Source organism: Phyllostomus hastatus, unplaced genomic scaffold (genome assembly GCF_019186645.2).
Source record: "Phyllostomus hastatus isolate PE091 unplaced genomic scaffold, TTU_PhHast_1.1 phas_scaffold_200, whole genome shotgun sequence".
In the NCBI taxonomy this organism is placed as follows: Eukaryota; Metazoa; Chordata; class Mammalia; order Chiroptera; family Phyllostomidae; genus Phyllostomus; species Phyllostomus hastatus.
In genome coordinates this window covers 1,274,926-1,299,479 of record NW_025334016.1, presented here as the reverse complement: position 1 = coordinate 1,299,479, position 24,554 = coordinate 1,274,926, and the positions used below count along the sequence as shown (strand labels likewise).

General features: G+C 40.2%; 1 protein-coding gene across 1 annotated transcript in view; it reads right to left on the bottom strand.

Moving 5' to 3' along the window:
• The window catches only part of CFAP47 (cilia and flagella associated protein 47), a 333,438-nt gene extending 319,756 nt beyond the window's left edge, over window positions 1-13,682 (bottom strand). The window contains 4 exon segments of the mRNA XM_045860609.1: window positions 613-751; window positions 6,718-6,833; window positions 9,402-9,553; window positions 13,491-13,682. Of these exon segments, the coding sequence (XP_045716565.1) occupies window positions 613-751; window positions 6,718-6,833; window positions 9,402-9,553; window positions 13,491-13,682 (599 nt within the window).
• Window positions 13,683-24,554: the final 10,872 nt, after the last annotated feature.

The following is a 24,554-nucleotide window of genomic DNA, read 5'->3' as shown; positions in this document are numbered from 1 at the left end:
AGACATGCAGCATTAAATAACGCTGCCCTATGAGGTCCCTTACTGGACCCTGCACCTGGTTTTCCTGGTCTCATTTCACATCACTCCTTACCTGCATTTCTTTGCTTCTACATAACTTTTGATCTCCCTGTGTGTAACACTGTCCACTTCTCTCTAGGAGCTCAGATCTTCTACTTACTCTGCCTGAAATCACTCCTCTAACCCACTCATATCACCAACACCCACCTCCTATACACACACACACACACATGCACGCACACACACACAGCCCAAACCACACCACTGCCTGTGTCTAGCTAATTCCTACTGACCATTAAGTGTTTGATTCAACCATCACCTTCTTAGTGGAGCCCTTATTTGATCTACGCCCTCCACCCACAAAATCCAGACTAGGAGCTCCTGTCATGTATACCCATATGCCATCCTCTGGTTCTTCCCATTTTTGTAATCCCTCATGCCTAACAAAGATTAGAGACACAATGAATTAATACTGACCGAAAAAAAAGCAGCAAACCCACATTCAAAGACAATACATATATCTGAAGAGTGAAACAGGAAAACAGGTAAGCATTAAGTACTCTATTAGAATTAAGAACCATAGTACACACTTACTTTGCCACTTCATTTACAACTCTGGGCTGGTCTGCACAGAAATCCACTTTAACAGTCTTTGAGGACTTGGGCGCCACAACACCATTAGTTGGAGAAATGACAATTGGTAATGGGCCCCGGTATTCCATGGTAAACATACCTCAGGAGAACAAGAGCAGATGGTTTTTATCTGGAGCCTTATAATAGTACATTCATACTCTTAGTAGGGGACAAACAAGTATTACAGAATATATGATCTATTGAGGACCAAGAATTACCACTTTGATTGCAAATGCAAGTTCTAGGGTCACCAAAGATACGTGAGCCTAGTGTTAGGACTCAACCCTCATCAACAGCTAAAATATATTGTCTGCTTACTGCATTCAGATACTTTTGCTAAAAGCTTTCCCTATGGTATTCTATTTAATCCTCATAATGATTTCATGACATCAGTTCAATTATTACCTCTATTTATAAATAAGGAAATAGAAGATTAGAAAGATTGAGTGACTTGTCCAAAGGCACACAACTATTGTGGTAGACCCCAATTCTTCACCTTTCTCTGCATCCTTAACATCATGCTACCATGGACAAAGTATATTTTCCTACCCCTTGCCTTTGAATGTGATCATGTGATCGGCTTTGGCCAATAGCATGTGGCTAGCAGTGACAACATGCCAGCTCGAACCCCAGATGTTCTCTCGCACTTCTACCACAAAAATGCTTCTCGTGAAGAGCTGCTGTCCCTTTAGCCTGGGCCCCAGAATGAGCAAATATAAAGCACAGCCACCCAGCTGACTCACAGCCCTGCAGTGAGTAACAGAACAGCCCCAGCTGTTGCAGCCTGAAGCAGCCACCCACCTGAGCTCAGCTTAGATCAGTCAGGTTCCAGCCCACCTGCATACAGATGAAAATTTTAAAAATAATTGCCCTTTTAAAGTATGGAGTTGTGAGGTGGTTTTGTTACATAGCAATAGTGGACTACTAATGCTGGTAACTAAGTAATTGAGCTGGGATGTTCACCTGGCTGTTTCTGACCACAGGACTCACACTTATAGCCACTGACACGTCTTCATGGGTGAATTAATGGAGTTCACACAGGGAAAAGGCAAAAGGAATGGGTTTCTAGAATCAAATAGCATATGAGAAGTACCCTATAAAAATAATTTCTTATAAAAGCAGACATGGTTCATAATATTCAGTTATTTGGTGCCTGTATTAGAGCACACAGTCCTTGAGATCAGACACTATATTTTCCATCTCTGTGGTCCTGACATCCCACATAGTTCCTGGAACAAAGCTATGCTCAAAATATACCGAACAAATGGAAACAGCCAGCCACAAGTCTCTTAAATATCATTATACAGTATTAACACAAGTGAGCATACTGCCAATGGAAACAACTTTGCAAATGCCCAAATCACGCATTTTAAATAACCTTTTATGACATTTTCCAAAATTATTTGCTTTACTTAGGCAAACTAAATATTAGCATAATAAAAGTACTAGAAATATGAAAAGACAAAAAAAAAACTTAAGTACAGAAATGACCTGATGGAAAAGGCAAATTCACAGTGACAAAATTTGTTAATCCAATCACTTTAGGAAAGTGCTAATGGCATAATATTTAAGGTTTATTTTCTGTCATAAAATAAAACAAATTCTTATACTATTCTATCCATGCCAAATAAATAAGTATTATTGACTCAGTTCTCCAGAAAAACTGCATGAGTTCAGTTAAGGCTGAGTCAGTATAATTGATCCTGTACTGTAAACACTTGGACAAAATTTGTCAGGAGTCTAAGTAAGGTTTCAAACATTTATTCAGCAACAAAACCAAAAGAATATTGTTCAGTCTTCTAAATATATGAAAACTGTGGGTACACAAACATTACTGTGTTGTATATAACTTTAATACCATTAGTAATCATGACATGTTTGACTGTTGTATTTTCTAATTGCTAACAGGAACAAGGGCATCATCCTAAGAGAAGAATATCCTTGCAGGAAGGATGTTACAGGTGAAATTCTACCATCAATTTTCATTTCTTTTCAGATATAACACTGGCTAATGTGTGTACAGTAATCTATAAGATGAGTGGAGACTTCAGAGAAATTATTTAGGCTAGTGTAACTACTAAGCAAGAGAAGATGGCCTGTTATGGAGAAGTGGCAATGGGACAGAGAGAAGGCAAATTATTGATATGATCAGGAAGTCAATAGACAGGATTGAATAATTGACTAAAGGGGTAGGAGAGGAAAAAAATGGAGGCTTCAAGGATTTTGCCAAGTTCCTCACTTTCCCAAATACATGGTGGTGACATTTAATGAAAAAGAGAAGAGGACAAGTTTTGGGGAGAAGCTGAAGAGTCTGGTTTTAGGCATGTTAAGTTTGAGAAACCTGAAGGAAGAACAAAGTATTGTGTAGACTTCAATGAAGTAACATGAATGGAAGTAATTGCCTAGGGAATGCACGTTGACTGAGGAAACACGAGGGTCCGTGGCAAATCCTAAGGAACACCTGCATTTAATGTGCCAAAAAATGGACAGCAGTCCCCAAAAGAAAACTGAAGAGGAGGGAGTCAGTAGAAAAGGGATAATTCTAACATTAAGAGTGAATATTTATTGAAGACTTAAGACATGTCAGAGGGTGTACTAAGCATTTTATTAACCATCACCACAACTGTAGAGGGCAGACACTATGTGTTTCTCTACAAGTGAGGCAGTGGATATTCAGAAAGTATAAAGCCCTTGCCTAGGGCTGCCCAGCCAGTGAATGTTGCAGCCAAGATTTGGGCCCTGGAAGACCTGATGCCGGGAAGTGAGCTATTTATTATTAACCATGATTTTATATACGAGAGTGAGGGGTCACAGAAGCCAAAGTGGCCAACTGTGTCAAATGTTGTTAATAAGCCTTGTAAAATAAACATGTGGACTTGTCCACCGATGAGACTTAGGAGAGCATATACAGTTGTGGCTGAGATGAAGGGTCTTCTGTACAAACCTGTATTTTGAATCAGAGTTGCTCCACTTTTTCTAGAAAAGTAGCTTAGGCACTGGGTGGCAAAATACGCATTGTTATCTGGCCCTTATTCCTCTAAAACAACAGGTAAACAGTCTGTAGTTTTACAGAATGCTACTGAAAACCAAGAGTTACAACCCAAGGCCATTTTTATTGGCTATGTATGCTTTTTTCCCCCTAAGTTTCCTTGGGTCTAAGCATACCAAAGATGTACCAGTCTCTACCTGTCTCCAAATGACTAAGTTTTGGAGACTTTCAGAATGCTCATATGTGATTAAATGGGTTACTTCCAAAATCACCTTTCACTGAAAGCTCAATGGTTCTTTACTAAACCACTGAATCAAATCAATTACACACAGGTTTACTGAATGTCTACTGTATGTCTAGCATGGTATTATGCATGAAAAGTATATTGAGATTCCATGGCATGAGTTTCCAAGAAAAGAAAAATATGCATTGTGAATAAATAGTGCGTGCTTCTGGGTAGTTTGGGAGGATCCCGAGGACCACACACGGGTTGGGTCCAATTTAGCAAATCTCCTGGTTGACAGAGGATGCCCGGCTTTTGTAGACAGTGAAGTGGGGAGGTGATGTTAACAATCAGGAAAAGGGGGACAGTGCACATTAAGAGCAAGAGAAAGGTCATATATTTTGAGCCAAATGACCCAAATAAACCTAAAGGATGATGAGTTCTCCGATAGCTATTCAAACCCAGAAATGGTATGTAAAGGTCACACTAAGGACTTTAAAGACTGTTCTACATCATAACACCGTAGTAGGAAAATGTCTACTGAAATGTTGAAGAATACTGAGGGTAAGAGATTTAGAAATGATTGCAATTTGAGGTGAGCTGAAATAACAATGTTTTTTCAATCTTCAAAGATAACTGAGAAACAATAAAATTGTGAGAGAACATGGAGTTCACCAGCTCATAAAGTACTAATAGCAAAGACATCTTACAGATTGAACCGTGTCTTTTCAAAATGAAAAGATAAGTGCTTCTTTGCACAGTCAGGAGTGCACTTAGGAAACATTCTTTTAAAGGGTCAGAAAACAAATGTTCCAACAACATTTGGCTAAATCCATGGAGGGATACTTCATAAAGGGCTATAAAAATGAAACATCGTGAAGTTGTTACACAGAGAAACTTTGGGGTCTACAAAACCAAAGATGATAACCAAAGTGATGCCACCAAAGAGAGTAAACAAATCTGATACAAATCATGAACCTGAGGAATGTAGTTTTTTGAGTCCTCTTAAGTGTACATGTAAATTTGTAAACATTTGATCTTTGACTCTAAAATTATAAAATATTTGGCACATAAAATCCTTTTTAAAAATTTATTAAAGTCATCTTTGGTTGCTGAATCTATTTTCTACATAAGTGTTTTTTTCTTCATGAAAATACACTGTTCTCATGAATATTTAGATATTGTGCTTATAGTAATAAAGACTTTATGACACTGTACAGGCACTTGCTATAAATATAAAAAATGCTATCAATTTTGGTAAAGGTGGAAAAATAACATTATTCAACCTCAGGAATGAGGGACAAAGTCAATACTAAGAAAATGTGTTTCATTGACAATACTTTTTTCTTTTGTAAAGTAATAGTAATTAACATTTTACAGTTCTCAATTATAATTTACAAAATACAGTATTCACTACAAATACTATGAACACATAAAATATAAATACAACATTAAAAGCCAATGTAAATTATTTTTCCTAAAATATATGGACCCGGGTCTGAGGCTTAATTTTATTTATTTTATTAGGTAAAATAATATTAAATATTCAATTAAAGTAAAACCATACTTTTTTTACTTATAGAGAGCTTTTATGTACAATAAAACTGTATGATCTGGTGAGGTTTTAGAATAAAGAGAGAAAATTAACAAAACTTTGAAGTATTTGTTACTTACAACTGCTACAAGAGATTTCTGGAAAGTAAAATAATAAAAATAAAATTGTCTCAGTTGCATATCATTGCTGTAAAATATAACCAGAGAGTCTACAGGCCCATACAGCCCATGATCACTTGCCATGAAAGACTCTCTCCTTAATATTGGGGTCAGACCACAAATGAGCCTAGTATTCCACAATCCCACAGGCACCAGAAATTTAATCACTTAAAAACCAAAGCACCAAAAGTGAAATGAGTATCATTCAATGAGGAACAATGATCAGTGTTATTTCTTTATATCCTAGCCCCCCCAAAATTGGTAAAGTGACAGACTGCCTTTGCCTTAATAATTCCCAGTGCTCAATCAAGCAGCCCATAGAACATCCAAACTTAGTGTCAGATGGGTTTAAGACCTGGTTTATGTGTCCCACAAGCAGTCTTAGAGAAAAATGTCTTCCCTATGCGGAGCTAGTCCTCATTTCCATTTCACAGAAATGACAGCCCTGACCATCCAATGAGAATGAAAGGATAAGTACTTTGATGCCTACTGTATACCAGCAATGAAGAATGTGCATGAGCACAGGCAGACAGGCCTTTATGCAAACCCTTAGGTCACAGCAAAAATCTCCAGAAATAATCCAGTCTGAAGAAGAGCATTTACTCTTTCAAGAAAGAGTTCCTAAGAGCTCTCTAGGGACCATCATGTGAATTCAAACTTGAATAGGGAAAAAATTTTGAGTGTCTACGTTAAGTACCATATGACAACCTTAAGTACGTACATAATTAAGCACAGTACATTTTGTCACCCAATTTATAAATGAGGAATCTCAAGGTCAATGTCATTAAAGATAATTGTACCAGATCACACAGCTTGTAAGTCACTATGCCTTGATTCTATCTCAGGATGACCCTAAGGACTAGGTCAGTTCATGACTCCGTCCTGCCTTCTATTGACGGGTTCATCACCAGTCATCTGAGAGTGAGGGTGTGTTAATCAGAATCATAAGCAGAATGAGTCATCTTTCCTGAATAATTGCTTCAGTCTTTTACAGTCACCCTATATAACGACCTCATAGACATTTGCGGGGAGGAGGGGGGGTGTGAATCAGAGAATCCATTAATTATACAAGGTATATTTTTCAAATAGTATTAACTATCTTCCAAAAGTGTGAGTTGATTTTTATGACATGAGTATTTACCTTGAACCTTGCCATGATTAGTGATTCTAACCTCTTTACAATGCACTTTACTATTGGCAACCAAAGTCCCAAAATTAACCTCTGGCTCAATTTCCAAATCACAGCATGGAATCAACCTAGGAGAGGAGAAAAGAGGACCACATAATGAATTTTAATGATTATAACCTTGTGGTTAAGTCTACAGGTCCACTTACTGGTGGCACATTTGTTAGTAAAAGGAATTGTGCAATAAAGACATGAAAGCAAGATAAGAAGACACATTTTAAACAAAGAAATCAGACTTTATGCATCTGAGTACATGGTGTACCCTCCCAAGTACTCACCTTCAGAGGCTACCCACATGTCTCCATATTTTTGTTGCTTAAAACACATTTGGAGCTCTGTTTTGGAATCTCCATCTAAGCCCATAAAATGCATTCCTTTGACCCTCCTCAAAAAGGGTTGAACTGACCTTAACAAAGTAAAGTAGTTTGGATGATACCAAATCTGATTAAATAAAAGAAGGTGTGATGCTATGGTGAAAAATGGAATGCAAATACAAATCTGAGGGAAAAAACATGAGGTAAAACTTTCAACTATTAAACACTTACTATGTTATTTCCATTTTACTGGACACATCTAAAAGAGGCATGTAACTATCTTATGTTAACATTTATTATACATATGCAATTGCATCTCTGCAATCTTAGAAACTTTTAAATGTGAAAGAGGGGCATAGTTTTTAGAAAGACATAAAAACAGTGTTCAAATTCACTGATTTTATATTTCTCAACTGAGGCACTTTAGGAAGATCAGATAATACAAACTTCTGGTTTCCCAACAAGATTGCATACATCCATTTTTCCATGTTCCACCCCACTAAACACAACTCTAAAGCCTAGAAATGGTGCAAGAGGCAATCAAAGGAGAATAATGAAAATTGGTGAAAAGGTAGAGCTGGCTGGTTTGGGACCCGAGGACTGTAGGAACAACACAGAAATGCAAATTAAAGCTCATATGAAACTCCAGTATTGAAATGGTCAAAATTAAAAATAGTGACAGCAACAAATGCCAGTGAAGATGCAGCACACAGATCGCTCATACATGGCTCACTGAAATGTAAATGGTACAGCCACTCTGAAAAAGAGGTTTGGAATTTTCTTTTAAACTAAATATGCAACTACCATATGACCCAGCATATGAAGATTAAAATTTATTTTCACATAAAACTTGTACATGAATGTTGATAGCAGCTTTGTCTGTAATAGCCAAAAATGGGGATTAGCCCTGAAACCTTTCAACAGGTCAATGGGTAAACAAACTGTGGTATACGTGTACCATGGACTAGTTCTCAAGAAGCAAACTATTGATATCTTTAACAACTTGGTTGCATCTCCAGGGAGCTTTGCTGTGAAAAAAAAAAAGATCAATCCCCAAAAGTTATAAAACATATTTGAGATGAAAAAATTTTAGAAATGGAAGACAGATTAGTGGTTTTCAGTTTAGGGATGGTGCTTGTGAGGCAGAAGAGAGGTGGGTGTGGTTATAAAAAGTAACAAAAGGGAGGGATCCTTGTGGCATTGGAACTGCGCAGTATCTTGACTCTAGCGGTGGATACGAAATCCTACATAGGTAATAAAAATGTATAGAAATTAAAAGTTTATACACACACAGGATTTTAAGTAAAGCTGTGGCAACATGAGTTCAATAGGTGGATTGTTCACTGTAAATTTGCTAGTCATGGTATTATCCTATTGTTTTGCAAAGTGTTACCATTGGGGAAAATGCACAAGGAATCACTTCTTTTAATTACATGGGAGTCTGCAATCATCTCAAATTTTTTAAAAATGGAAAAATAGCAGCAAGCTTGCTCATGACATCTGCCTTCAGCCCTGCCCGTCACACTTTAAGGAGGCAGTGTCGTCTTTCTGTTGTGACTCTGGCGAGCAGCTGGTCTCCCATGAGAGAGGGTACATTATAGGACTAAGGCAAAAATCCGTTCTCAAAGGCAGAAGCATCTTCAACATTTCTCTCCATATACAGCACAACCAAGCAAATCTGAACGTTGGCAATAGGTATGTCAATGTGCAGAATGGGCCCAAAAATGGCCTTTCTCAAAATAAAATGGAAAATGTAAATTATATATTTATAATAGCATAATGTTTTTTGTTTCTTTCATAACATGTACCAACTGTTTGATTCTTATGCAGAATGGGATAGTGTGCAGAATCAGAACCTCTCAATACACAGAGAAACAAAATAATTGCAGACCTAAATGTAGTTTATTAAAATGAAAAAACACAAGGGAAAAAATAAAAGGGCACATGTCTAATACTAAATTCATTTTAATATTTCAATATTAATTCTGCTGCTGGTAGACAAATACCACTTTCTTTACTAAGTCTTTCTGTCTAAATGTACCAAAAAATAGAGGAAATAAATAGGATGTGACATCAAGGAAAAAGAAAAGAATACATGCAATTGTTGAATGTTTTTAAGTTATCTTATTTAAAAAATACCAGCAAAGTAGTCTTCATTTCTTTTAAACCAAAATTTGCTAAAAATTTGCCCTTTAAGTTCAGCTGTAAGGAAACCACAGATAAAACAAGCCATGTTAGTCAGGGAATATAAGGAATATTACTTTGACCTTAATTTTTATTTGAAGAGTGCTCGAAATGTCAGCATGGAATATGAAGAATACGTACCCAGTAAGAGGGATCTCTATTGCTTTGTTTCCTACGACAATATATAGTTGGTCAAAAGTGTTTTCATCTTTATTTGGATGATATTCCACCATAGCTGTAATATGAAGTCCTGAAGCAAGTTCTTTCTCCATACTAGGGAAAATCACTTTGAACTTCAATGGAAGAAAAAAAATCAAATTACACATCTTAACTCCTAATATGAAAATCATGTGAGCAAAATCATGCTAGGAGTGTACATTATTTCAAGAAATATTTCAAAAACATAGGCAATATTGCTACCCTAGAGGCAAAGACTAAATGGCTATTTATACCTTTATATCTGAAAGGATACAGTTTTAACAGTATGACAATTGAAACTGACAATGCAGTCAGTTGAGAAATAGTATGTAATGCTGAGGGGTACTTAAATATAGAAAAAAGGAAAAGCAAACTAATAAAAATGTTACTCAATCATGTATACATGCATAATACATAAAAGCATACACATACACATACATGTATACACACACACATAGCTTTTTATATACTTTCCACATGGGAACAGAGACTTCATAATTTGCGGGAAATGTAAAAAAGAAATATGCATGCTAAAGAGGGGAAAAACGCTTTCTTTCTTTTCAAATATTTGCTAGACTCCAGGAAAAAAATTAAGGAGCAAAGAGAACTGCTATCTTTTGAGCACTTATAATAGGTCAAGCTTGCTACATCTCAATGCACTTCTACAGTCCTATAAGACTCATATTATGGCTCCCAGCATATAGATGAGGAAACTGGAACTTCTAGAGTGTAATTAATGCCTAAGGTCAGTCAGGCATTGTGGATTCAAAACACACATCTACCTGACTCTAAAACTTAAGCCCTTTCCCCACAACTGTACAGAGTCCCTCTCCTGAATACATAATCTCTTTAAGGAAGCAGACTATACACCCCTAGAAAGTTAAATAATGTAAACCTGGGACTAATTAAGTGTCACATGAGTGAATCAGCCATATCATGAAAATCCTCAGGAGAACATGATTACTGTGGGCTAGGAAGAAGTGCACTTGGCCTAGGCTTAGAGATGGATGTTAAAAAGTGGAGAAGCAAGAGAGGTGCTCCCTGTGGGAGCAGGAATATTTCAGACACAACCAGAGAAAAGAATAAGCAAAATAATCTCTCAGCAGGCAGCTAATAAGCTAGTCTAGCTGAGCAAAGAGCTTCAGTCAGCAGCAATAGCAGTCATGTTGAAAAGAATTATTCAAGGATTTCAATGCCAGGCTGAGAGTCTAAGCAGTGCTTTAGAGCAATGAAGGAGATAGAGCATGGGAATGATTTGTTGATAGCCACCAATCTGAAAGCATCATACCTCCAACAAACAATGATTCTGATACCTCATAACTATCACACTGCAATCCTCAACCCCCCTGCAATTACAAAACAATTAGACAACAATAGACTGTTCCTCAGATAGGCCTTTGGGTGCTGGCAGTCCACATGTCAGGTTTGACTGTCTTCCCTGAAAGAGGCTCTGTCTTCAAGAAGGGAAACCAGGGCTTCAGCGGCAGGTGCTTATGGTCAAAGTACAAGTTGCCGAGCGCTTTGAGCGGTCTGCAAAGTGTATAAGGTACTTCCCTGCTCTTAGGAGCTTCTGAACTGACCATTAAGATAAAAATTAAGATTTACCAGGATTCAGCCCTGGCTGTATGGCCCAGTGGATTGAGCCCTGACTGGCCTGTGAAGCAAAGGGTTGCAGGTTTGATTCCCAGTCACAGCACATGCCTGGGGTTGTGGGCCAGGTCCCCAGTAGGGTGCATGCAAGAAGCAACCACACATCGATGTGTCTCTCCTTCTCTTTTTCCCTCCCTTCCCCTCTCAAAAAATAAATAAAATCTAAAAAAAAAAAGATTTACCAGGATTCATGGGCACACAAGTCCAAACTATAATGAATGTCTTTAAATGCAATTGGTATCCAGTAGGGTAGAAATTGTTTGGAGATAATATAAAAAAAGACTTGTTAGAGAAAATGAGAACACACATTGACCCTCAAAAATGGGTGGAATTTGGAAAGAAGTGATTCTTGCAGGAGAGGAAATAAAAACATGCATCAAAAATTTTTAAAAAGTCTGTGCCATGGCAGTAAGGAGACAATTATGAGTAAGACTGTCTTGGCTGAACCAGAGGCCACATGAGTCAGGATTGTGTTGTCAAAAGTGTATCTTTTGTATTTTCTACCAGCAGCCCACAGTAGATAGTATATAGCACTTCATATGACACATAGTAGGTACTCACTACATAGACAATGCAGAATCTTGAGTCAGGGTGGAAAACAACTAGTATCATGTGTTAGAATAATTTTCTAAGTAATTATAATAGTGGTGATGGCAAGGCTCTCTACAAAGCTCCTTGTTTGTCTTTTGTCCTCCAAGACAGTTAATGCATTTTCTGCTCATCTATCTCTTCCCTACTTCCCATTATGACTATGAAGGATCTGCAGTGCCCATCATAGTCTTGCACCAAAGAGAATTTCACTATGCAATGGGCTCCTGGCTTTGGCCTCTAACTAGTGAGCCTGTCTAGTCATTCTCTCGTCAATGTCAAGACATGTGGTCTAAACAGTTTTCCTTTTTAACTCTTAAATGCAAACCAAAACAAAACAAACTATATCATTGTTCTGTCTGCATCAAAACCAGGAGACATCCATAAAAGAGTGTTTGCCCACATCTGGGATTACTGCCAGCTTGAGATTTAAAAGCAAGTATTTTCAGATACACAGTCACTTGCTCCATAAATATGTAGTGAGGTAGAGAAATAAGCTTTCTCACTAATTATATAGTATTTGGAGGAATCAGGTACTTTTTGATTTAATGAGCAATTAATAGTCTCTTGTGCTGTACTATTAAAAAATAAACACATTACTATTGTTAAAACGCAAATAAGAAAATGAAGAATGTGTGATTCCATTTATATGAAACACAAGAACAGGCCAAACTAATCTTTGGTGTTAGAAATCAGTACAGTGGTCATCTCCAAGGGCTGATTAGTCCAGGTACTGTAGGAAACCTTCCTGAGTACTAGAAATATTCTATGATTTGGGCCAAGTGGTGGCTACATGGGTACATACTTACATATATAAACTCAGCAAGCTTTACTTTCAAGATTTGGGCACTTTAGTGTAGATAAATAGTACATTAGTTTATTTAAACATATAAAAGGTAGAATATGAAAGTCCTTTTCTCTCATTGCCCTCCTATATTGTGTTAAATATATGTAACTTTAACTCAAAAACACACAGACACCTTTCCATCTTTGTACATGTAAGTCCAGCTGAATCCAATACTATTCATCATTAGGAATACTCCACTAAAAAGTCAGTTATTCATCACCCACACATCAAAAACTCTTATTACCTTTCCTGTACCAAATGTTTCCCTGATAAAGGGTGATCACAGTAAACTAATAACTATCCATTCACACCCATTCTCTAACTGTGAGATAGAGATGAAATTATGTCAACTTGTAGGTCAGAAGATAAGGGCAGCCTCTCAGAACATTAATTTTGCTGATGCTTAGACGTTGACTGACATCCTGTGAGTTTCTAAGTCCTATGAGGGAAGGGCTATGTTCATCTTGCATTCCTCACATCTACTGCCTATTATACAGTAGGTACTCAGCAAGTACTTGTTAAAATGTAAATAGTAAACCTTCCCAATATCCTATAATATCTGGAATAATCAAGCACTTTATGGTTCAAAGGTTGGTCGTCATTAACTCTACAGAATCATTAGACACAGATTCTGGGCCAAACAGAGACAGACATGGAACCCCCTTCCCTACTTTCCATACCCAGAATGAAGAAATTGGGAGGTTCTAGATCAAATTTCCCCACTGTGTCTCAACCCTAAGTAAAAAGGACAAACAAACAAACAAAGCAAGCACAGGTATACACAGAGAGACTTAACTCACCGCTCACCAGGAAACCCAATCCGGACCCCCATCCCCGCCGGAGCCTAGTGCCTACCCTCCAGGACAATGTGGGCACCCAAGTGGGAAGGCAGTGTTAGAGCCCCAGTCCTCCTGAGGTCCTGCTCGGAATACTGTGGGGTGTGTTACCTGTTGGTTGATCGGCTCCAGAAACCGGATCTTCTGGTTGCTGCGGCCAAGATTGTGAAGAGTAATTGACTGGCGGTACACCTTCCCCGCCACGGTGTCCTGGAACTTCAGCTCCAAAGGAACCACCCGTAGCTGCAACTCCTTTGGAGTCTCCACTTCCCGAGGGATCAGGGATCCCCTGTGTGTATTCATATCTGTCCTCTAGGTAGCCCGCCAAATGAAGGGGACTTGACCCACTGAGGACTGGCGTTAAAGATGGACTATTGTTTACGCCGTCGCTAGGCAACCATCGGGGACGGCGAGCGCCTAAGGTCTAACCCAAGCTTCGCGACTGAAGATTCGAATTGAGAAAGCCAGCAAAATCTCGCGAGAACGCCGGGGTTACAGGTGTCACCAGAATAGCCTGAAAACTTGCCATAGCAGCCCAAATCCCAGAGGCATCTCACTTTGCCATGGCATGGCAGAATTTTACGATGACACTGGTGGGGGCATCTTCCTGGATTTTTCTCAAGATGAGACCTAAAGAGCAGCGAAAGTTATGTGCCCACGGGGTCTGTTAAAGCAGCAAGATGCAACAGTAATGGAGGAATTCAATGGAAACCGAGTGAGGGCCCCTAGGGGTCCTATTTAGTGGCTTTTAGGCTAATGTTTCTAAAAAATGTAATAGCAAGCCTCCGTGTCTTTTGTTAAAATGCAGATCATGTTTCAGTAGATCTGGGGCAGGGCCTAAGAATCTATTAGAAACAAGGTCCCAAGCCCTGGCTGGCGTAGCTCAGTGGATTGAGCGCGGGCTGGGAACCAAAGTGTCTCAGGTTCGATTCCCAGCTAGGGTACATTACTGGGTTGCTGGCCATAACTCCCAGCAACCGCACATTGATGTCTCTCTCTCTCTCTTTCCCCCCACTCCCTTCCCTCCCTAAAAATAAATAAATAAAAATCTTAAAAAAAAAAGAGAGCATGTTTCTAAGAAAAAAGAAGAAGAAACAAGGTCCCAGGTGATTACAACGCTGCAGTCCAAGGGCCACACACTGAACTTTGTTAACTACCCTTGTTTCTTCATTTGTGAAACCAAGGTGCTGCTCAGAAGACTGACATCAAACATCTTCATAGCTAGATGAGCACCTTTCCAACAGGCCATGATTCGCAGTGCCCACTCTCTACTCTCTCCTCATCTTCATCTTCTGTGATGGCTTTAGGGTTTCAAAACATAACAGGTGAGTGGTATTCCCCTTCGATAATCTACCTCTAATCATAACTGTATCACACTTATTCTACAGACCTTTATGAATTTGGAGCCAAGCACTGCTTTAATAGCTTTTATTTTTGTTTTTTATTTTATTTTTAAAAAGACTTTATTTATTTATTTATTTTTAGGGAAGGGAAGGGAGAGAGAAAGAAAGGGAGAGTAACATCAATGTGTGGTTGTCTTTCACGTGCCCCCCACTGGGACCTGGCCAACAACCCAGGCATGTGCCTTGACTGGGAATTGAACCAGTGACCCCTTGCTTCATAGGCCAGCACTCAATCCACTGAGCCACCAGTCAGGGCTATTTTTGTTTCTTATTTTAAAAACTAGATGGAATTCATATATATGTTACAGAACAGACCCAAGGGGAGGTGTACAATATACTATTACCGAAAGGACCCCCACTAGGTTCGCTATGCCCACCGTAAGAGGAAAGACGTCTCTCAATGCTAGAGATTTGTGAAAAGGAAAGGAAATCTTTATTTAAAAGTTATACAGACTAAAGTCCTTTAGAATACCTACAGATACACACAGTCCTTCCTTCTCCCTCTGCCCTAGTCTGGGTAACAGTATCTCAGGAAAAGAAGTAGAAGTCCGTGATTCAGGCTCCTGGAGAATTACATATCAGCAGATCTGATAGTATGTAATGAGTTTATTAGTGGCCCGCTTCCATGGAAGATAACAGGACTAGGTGAGAGAGAGAGAGAGAGAGAGAGAGAGAGAGAGAGAGAGAGAGAGAGAGAGACCTTTGTTCTCCGGACTTACGTAGTTGGTGGGATAGGAGGGAAAAAAGTTACATATTGATTAACGGGTAAATGTGGTGCCAGCTTTCCTGGGGAAATGTAACTACCCAAACTTAGGGATGTGTGGGGGTCTGTTAGCTCGAATAGTTATCTTGCTTCAGACTCCACTTGGTCATCCTGTTGTAAAACAAATACGTGACAGGAGGCAGTTAATTAAAATTGGGGCACTTTCCAAAGTTATTTATGGGCTCTTTCTGTAAGCATCAGGGACTCCCTCATAAAACAGACAGTGACCAGAGGTAGGGAATTAACCAAAGTTGTTTTACGGGCTCTTTCTTTGGGCACTGTGGACCCTCTCCCACATTCAGGCCTTGGGATGAAAGCACAGTTTCAAGGCCTTTTTTCCTAGACAGTGGAAATGTTACATAGAATTTCAAGGACTTTCCTTCTTTTTTGCTAATATAGTGTTTCTTGTGATGTTAGAACACCTGGCAATATTATCAGACCAGGCTCAGGACTGCTGAGTTAGCATGTGAGACTTGTCTCCTTCTTCCTTTCTGCCTTGGTTTACTATTTATTCTACCTAATTGGTAAAAGGCGTTTCCTGGCAACCAGGGTGCTAAATGCTGGCCAGTGGCAGTATTGCAGCCTCTGAGTTCTTCCTATGCTGTCTCCTGCCTCAGCACCTATTCATGGCCCACCAGCAAGAGTCCTTTCATCCGTTTTCTTCCAGGCAAAGTCTCTCCTGCTTCCTAAGCCACGTGGCAAAAGGGAGCACCCCAAAGCCACGTGGTCCTCACTCTTGTCAAAGCTGTAGGGTCCCCACTCTGCCAAAGCCACGTAGTTCTCCCCTCATATGGCTGCCATGTCTGGGTTTAAATCCCCGAGCCAGTCTTCCTCTGCAGCCCCATTTCCGACTCCTCCCACACTCAGTTACACCTGCCAGCATTCCTGTATTCTTCCAGGTTTTCTGGGTTGCCATAGTGAGTCTGGGCAGGTGTGGCCCCATCGCATGGAGCCAATCTTCTCCAAGCTCTCACCAGGGGGAGCTATCTCCCAGCAGCTGAGTGGAAGTTACTTCCATCCCCCAGGCTCAAAGCACTGGCCACAGCTATTTAACATATCTGTGAAACCAGTTAAAGGCTATAGATATGTTAAATGACCAGGCCAGAGGTTAGCTGCAAAGCTGTTGCTGTACAAAACAGCTCTGAATGGCCCTGCTCCATGTGCCCCATCCCCCAGCTCAGACTTGTGGGGGCGAGGACATCCTATATATATATTTTTCTAATATTTCCTAGGCACTTTGAGTTCTGGGCCCCATTCCAAATCCCTATTTGCCCTCCCCCCCCGCCTTTTGGCTCCACCTTGTTACATATATATGCTCATATTTTCATTTCCTCCAAGCAGTTTCTCATCCTTCAAAACCTAAATATCATTGTCAATCCTTTCCATAACTGTTTTAAAAGATTCACACAGTATCAAGATGATAAGTTATTACTTCATTTTAAAGTTGCCTTGAATATAAAGACCAGTTTGAAAATTTCTTGGAATTGTAGTTGTCAATATTTGAAAATAGTACATGTGGTGGTGGTGATGATTACTGTTTGCAAACTCATATGAATTGATAGATTAAAAGCATCTGCATTGTTTTCAAAATTCTATAAATTTTGTTTAACAAATAGGAACTAGCTAGATGTTTATACTAATCACTATTTTGATGTCATAATACAAGTCTGGTCCATGTCCTGGAGCCCCTCTGCAGGGCAGTTGAACAGTGCTGAAAGGCTTACAGCTGCTCAAGGAACTTGACTGAACTAAGACCACTGTGCATGCAAAGCCCTCCTGCAAAAATTGGAAACTCCAAAGAGCTCTCAAAATTGTTTCCTCAATTTTGTTCACTCTCAAGAAGACTGACCCAAGCCTGACTTCTATGTAGACTCTAAAGATATAAGTGGTTTAAATCAAATGAAAAATTTTGTATCCGTGTTCTGTTGATACTCTCATCAGCTAAAGGGTTTCACATAGTTCTCTCCAAGTTCACCAAGCCTAAAGCTCTAGCCACTGCCCTTAGTAACTATAGTTAAGCCTCCTTGATTGGTTGCCTATATTTTTACCTACGTTAAGTGTAAATTTTAGATAAAATTGAAAGGAAGCAGAGTTTGCCACCCTAACATATGCCTTTTGGGATTTTGATTATTTTAAGTTGGTTATTCTTAAGAAACAAATGTTATGTAGAAGTTAGCAAAATGCAGGAGGAAGGTGGGAGGTGGTCCAGAGCATTCAAACAAAAAACCCATAAAACAACTTTGGTTAATTGCCTGCCTCTGGTCACTATCTGTTTTAGAAGAATCCACAGTGCTCAGGGAAAAAACCCATAAATAACTTTACTTACTTGTCCTAACTTTGATTAACTGCCTCCAGTCACCTATCTGTTTTACAACTGATGACAAAATGTGGTCTGGAGCAAGAGAATCTGGATTAATAATCCTTCACACATACCTACCTTTAGGTAGTCACAGGTCCAGCTCCCCACCCCACCTGGTACCACCTTTACCCACCAATCAGTATGTAACTCCCTCACCCCCACTGAAACCAGAAAAGCAGGCATTCCTGCTGCTGATAGAGAACTCAAGAGTTGGACAATTTTAGTTTAAGGTAAAAAGTCATAAGCCTAGCAAGTAACCTACGTTAAAGCTTTTGTTTCAGGAACTACAGATAAGGCCTCTCCTGGCTCCTGAGAAAACAGCTGACCTCCTGGGATTCTGCTAAAGGTTACTGCCTGGGGACACCTGGAGGCACCTGGACCTTTGTATTCCAGGGAGATACTGGTGACCACCTGCCCCTGGGAACAGATAACTGCCCAGGACAGAAATGTTGCAGCTTCGCTCACCTAATCCTCCCTGAATTTTAAAGCCCTCACTGTACCTGTTTTATTCCCTGGTATAAAAAGTCTGGTCTGGAAAGAAAAGACAAAATGGTATGTTAGGGTATGAACCCACCATCTGTTGACAGGAGAGACCTGGTTCTTCTTGCTGACACATGAAAAGAATTACATACCAGCAAATCTAGTAGTATGTAATCAGTTTATTAGTGGCTCGCTTCCATGGAAGAGAACGGGACTGGGTAGAGTAGGGGGTGAAAGGCAAAGTTTCAGAGCAAAGCAGGGTGAGAAAAGCAAGAGAGGCTGGAGACCAGGGTGGCAAGCCCCTGGGCAGCCTGAGGCCAGGTGGCCAGAGGCCCTGTGGCTTGAGAGCCAAGCACCCCCCAGAGAGAGAGATCAAGTCCTTTGTTCTTAGGACTTATATAGTTGGTGGGATAGGAGGGAAAAAAGTTCCGTATTGATTAATGGGTAAATGTGGCGCCAGCTTTCCTGGGGAAATGTAACTACCCAAATTTAGGGATGAGTGGGGGTCTATTCGCCCCAATTCTTATCTTGCTCCAGCCTCCATCTGGTCATCCTGTTGTAAAACATACACGTGACAGGAGGCAGTTAATTAAATTTTGGGGCAATTTCCAAAGTTATTTATGGGCTCTTTCTGCAAGCATCAGGGACTCCCTTGTAAGGCAGATAGTGACCAGAGGTAGGCAATTAACCAAACTCGAATTATGGGCTGTTTCTTGCTAATATAGTGTTTCTTGTGATATTGGAACACCTGGCGATATTATCAGACCAGACTTAGGACTGCTGACTTAGCATGTGAGACCTGTCTCCTTCCTCCTCCCTGCCTCAGTTTACTGTTTATTCTACCTAATTGGTAAAAGGTGTTTCCTGGCAACCAGGGTGCTAAATGCTGGCCAGTGACAGTATTGCAGTCTCAGAGTTCTTCCTATGCTGTCTCCTGCTTCACATCTTCTTGGATCACCAGCCATCTGAATAAATCGCCCATAAAGATTCAATCACTGTCATTGCTTATTGGGTTTGGTAGTGACAGGCAGCCCGAATGCCAGTGTCTTTTCCAGTTTCACTGCCAGTTGCCTACCAGACCCAGTAATCAGAGACAGGGATTGAATCTTTATGGGTGCTTTATTCAGATGGCCTGCAATCTGAGAATACCCCAGGTTTGTACCATAACAGACCTTGTTACATTTCCTTTCAAGCCAGCCTTTTTACAACAGAGAACGAAGTGCAGTGAGGGATTTTGAAATTCAGGGAAAATTAGATTAAAAAACGACAGCATTCTTGCCCTGGGTGGGTTAGCTGTTTCCAGGGCGGTAGTCTGTCTCTCCTTGGAACGCAATGGGTTGGATGACTCCAGCTGTGCCTCAGGCTATGGTCATTAGCTGTGCTCCAGGAGGTCATCTGGAGCCAGGTGGGACTGTGCCTGCAGTTCCTGAAACAACAGCTTTAACATATGCATTGCCTACTAGGCTTATTAACTATTTACTTTAAACTAAAATTTTCCAGCTCTTGAGTCCCCCATCACCATCCCCACAAACTATGTAAGTCCTCAAGACAGGGCCTGGTGCTTCTTACTGCCCAAGCCTATGGCTTTCATACCCAGCTTGGCAAGGCCCATTCTCTTCCATGAGAACTTATTGAAAGGGTCAGGCCAATCTCCCAGCTGGCCAGACTGCTAATGACTCCGTCAGGCCAGTTTCGAACCCTCTGGACCGCCTAGGAGTCAGTTGTCCCAACTCGCTTGATAGCCTGCAGCTTAATCAAAACTCTTTCCCACAGTACACAATAGACACCTGGCGCCAGCTACAATAGCCGGTGGCCAGACTGACCCTCCTGTACCTGGGAACAGCCTGCCCTTTACCTAACCCATTATTCCGGCTCACATCCTGAAACCTCCAAGGCACCCACCCAGAAGAACAACCCCATCCCTATACTGCCACTGACTCCATGCTTTTTCTTTTAAAAACCCCACTCCTGCCTTCCCCCAGTGCTGCAGTCGATCCCAACTCAGCCCACAGTAAGCTCAGCACCAAATAAAGGCACTTGGATCATATCATCTGGTTCCTCCTGCCTCTATTTCTTGTGCATTTCTAACACTATCACTAATAAATTTTGCTTGCATGCTCACAGACTTGCTGATCTGAAATTCTTAACTGCATAAGAAGAATCGAGTTTTTTTTCTGTAACAAAAAGGCTCAGAAAGAAACTTTGAACCTCCCTCCCTTTACTTGCTTAAAGGAATTCAGATAGAAAAACCTGCTTTTGGAAAAGGAGCTATCACCTTAGCATAATAAAAACTGAAGTGTGGCAGACAGAGGGGCAGGAGTAAAGCCTGTTTGTTTGACTCCCCTCTGTGTCCCATTGTTCTGGGTGGCCAGGCAATAATTTGTTTATCAAAAGTTTGTTGTTTTCATCTACCTGTGAATTGTCTACTTTACCTTTGAAATCTCAGACCCCTGCCTCCATCTCCTTATCCAGAATGACCTAGAGCCTCATATTCTTATGTAACTGGGATATGTTAATACATAATAAATTTCCTTCTGTTAATAGGTCTCATGTCACCTGGCTGGCATAGCTCAGTGGATTGAGTGGGGGCTGCGAACCAAAGTGTCGCAGGTTTGATTCCCAGTCAGGGCACATGCCTGGGTTGCAGGCCATGGGCCTCAGCAACTGCACATTGATGTTTTTTTTTCTCTCTCTCCTTCCCTTCCCTCTCTAAAAGTAAATAAATGAAATCTTTTAAAAAAGTAGGTCTCATGTCTTTTTGACCTCCAAATTCTCTTGTCAAGTTTCTATTATCAAATAATGGCCATATAAGGCATATCTTGGTGAACTGTAAGCTGTTTTAGCCAAATTTTTATTTTTTATTTTCTTTTTTAATTTTAATTGTTCAAGTACAGTTTTCTGTCTTTTACTCCCATCCCAGCCCACTCCCCCAGCCCTCCCCACCTCCCTCCCATGTCCACCTCCCCGTCAAATGTTTCAACTGTGCATGATTATATAGTAACTTGAAGGTTAGACAAAAACACATAATGACAAGATATTTTACATAATAGTAATTCTAAAGTTAAATAGCACATAATATGTGTCATTTTTTTAATCTTCTGGAGTCTTCATGGAGAATAATGTTGACTATACATCATGGATGAAATGTGTGTTCATCTTCACTCAGATTTCCAAGGGAGCATAGTTGGCAGGACTTCTGTGTAAAAATCAAAGCAGTTACTCTGACTGGAATATTATATACCATATATTAAATAAGGTTAAGTTTTACTCCTCATTATAATAAATGATGAACTATATACTGTTATGGAGACTTGGGTGTTAAGGAGAGATACGCTAAATATCCACCCCTGACTTGCCATTCTTCTCTTCTGAATACATTTAAAAGAAAGATGTAAATTCTATCTATTCACTATAAATGTTGCTGTGTGAACTAGATATCAGAAGGCCTACTTCATTCTTAGCTAGCAGAAACTCCAGTAGTGGTGATAGGGGACTCAAGAGTTGAAAAAGTTTAGTTTAAGGTACATAGTTATAAGCCTGGTAAGTAATGTATATGTCAAAGTTTTTGTTTCAGGAACTGCAGATAAGGTCTGACCTGGCTCTGAGGAAAACAGCTGACCTCTTGGGGCACTGCTAAAGACCATGCCTGGGGACAAGTGGAGGCATGCGGGCCTTTGTGTTCCAGGGCGAGACAGATGACCACCTGGGAACAGCTAACTGCCCAGGGCAGGAATGTTGCAGTTTCTTTCACCTAATCCTCCCTGAACTTCAAAACCCCTCACCGCACCTTGTTTATTCCCTGCTGTAAAAGCCTTGGCCTGGAAAGAAAAGACAAGATGGTTCTTTCGGGTGCAAACCTGCTGTCTTCTCAGATTGCCAACCATCTGAATAAAGTGCCTGTAAAGATTCAATCACTGTCATTGCTTTTCGGGTTTGGTAGTGACAGGCAGCCCGGACGCCAGTGTCTTTTCCAGTTTCAGTGGCTAGACTTTCTGAACACCAAGGAAGGGATTACAGTGAGGAAATACATAAAATGATTTCTAGTAGAATTTTTGGATGTTTACTTCAAGACCTGTTTAAAGGACTAAAAAAGTTGGTGACAAAGGGAAAACAGTTGAAGGGAGCCAAGATTTTGCCACCCCTAGAACTGCCTTTTGAGATAGATTTTAAGCTGATCACTAGGAAACAAGACTCAGAAAAAACCTTTGACCATCCCCATTTCCTGCTTAAGAGATTCAGATGGAACAGCCCACTTTAGCAAGGATATTTGAGGATGTTTGCCTTAGCCTATCTTAATTGAGTGTAGTGAATGAGAGGGAAGTGGGAGTTGGGGAGGCAGGAGACGGTAAAAGAGGAATAAACGGTGATGAAAGGAGACTTGACTTGGGGTGGTGAACACACAGTACAGTGTACAGATGATGAATTATAGAATGGTACACCTTCATGATTCCAAATCTTTAAAATTTCAAATAATTCTTTGAAAATGGAGACTGAATGCAATCTGGGAAAATCTGTTATACTGGCGAGAGTACTGACATAACAACAGGAGTTACTAAAAAAAGATAAGCAAAACTTCTCTAAGCACCGGAGTATTAAAAATGTGGTAACCAACATAAAATAATTTAAAATAATAAATTTCATAAAATAAAATAATTTTATAAAGTTTATAAAATAATTTGAAAGTGGGTAGTAGCCAATGAAATTCACAATCTAAGTAGCCTTAGATTGTGTTGTCAGTGGAAATGAGGTTGTTTCATGGGATCGTGAGGAAAACATTGCAAGCCTCCATGCATGGGCCATTGTGGTGTTGCAAAATATATTTGGGTGGAAATCTGCCCATGTCCCATCTGCATCTGCTTCCATCCCACCATGGAAGATTAAGACCAGAAACAGAGTCAATATGCAAAGATCCTGTGCCATTTTAAAGCTCAGTTCAGTCCAGCATACAGCTAGTTTAGATTGTGTTCCTGGCTGCAATTCGTTGCTTTGCTGAGGTATTTAGGCTCCCACCTGGAGCCCGCATGTGGAGTCTGCTCAGCCACTGTGGCTGCTAAGGCCTCATGGCTATGGAAAGAGGACCCGTGAGTGCATGGGAAGAGTGCAGATCATGAAAGAGAGAGAGAGAGAGAGAGAGAGAGGGTCTTCTTTGTTCTCCTGGGATTATATTAGCTTGGGTTGGGGATGGACTAGGAACTTTTTCAACAGAACCAATCAACTTCCCAAGTTTGTGTGTGCTTTGGATGGGTTCACACCCTCTAGTTAGACTGACAGGCCTCTTTGGTCAAGCACCTCCCCCAGTGCCCCTCACCAATCCAGCCCTGGAAGGGGGAAGGAAGATTTTTCTGTGATCCTCAGGAGTGTGAAGCTGTAGCTTCCTGGTAAAGCAAGCAAGCTTATGCTTCCCAGTTTATTAAGCTTAATGTCTAGTTTTCTTTGCTTCCCTTTCTTATTAACAATTAGTTAATACCTATGGTAATAATTGCACATGAATAAAAGTTCTTCCTAATAATGAAAAGCCATGCCAATAAGAATATATTGATGAGACTAATGAACATAAAATTTTTCATGACACCCTAAAAACAAGGAGACCCTATAGTTTTCTTTTATTTATTTTTCTTTTTTTTAAAGATTTTATTTATATATTTTAGGAGAAAGGAAGAGAGAGGGAGAGAAACATCGATGCATGAGAGAAACATCAGTTGGTTGCCTCTCACGTGCCCCCAATTGAGGACCTGGCCCATAACCCAGGCATGTGTCCCTATCCAGGAATCCAACTGGAGACCTTTTGGTTCATAGGCCGGTGCTCAATGCACTGAGCTACGCCAGCCAGGGAAACCCTGGGGATTTCAAAAAGGTAGTTTTTTAACTTTATTGTTACTGTTTACACTATTAGAGTTGTCCTTATTTTTTCCCACTTTGCCCACCTCCGCTCAGACCTTGTCCCCACCTTCCCTCTGGCCATCACCACACTGTTGTCTGTATCTATGGGTCATGCACATATGTTATTTGGCTAATCCCTTCATCTTCTTTCATCTGGTTCCCTCCTACCTCCCCTCTGACAGCTGTCAGTCTGTTTCAGGTATCCATGCCTCTGTTTCTATTTTGTGCATTAGTTTATTTTGGTTCATTAGATTCCACATATAAGTGAGATCATACAGTATTTGTCTTTC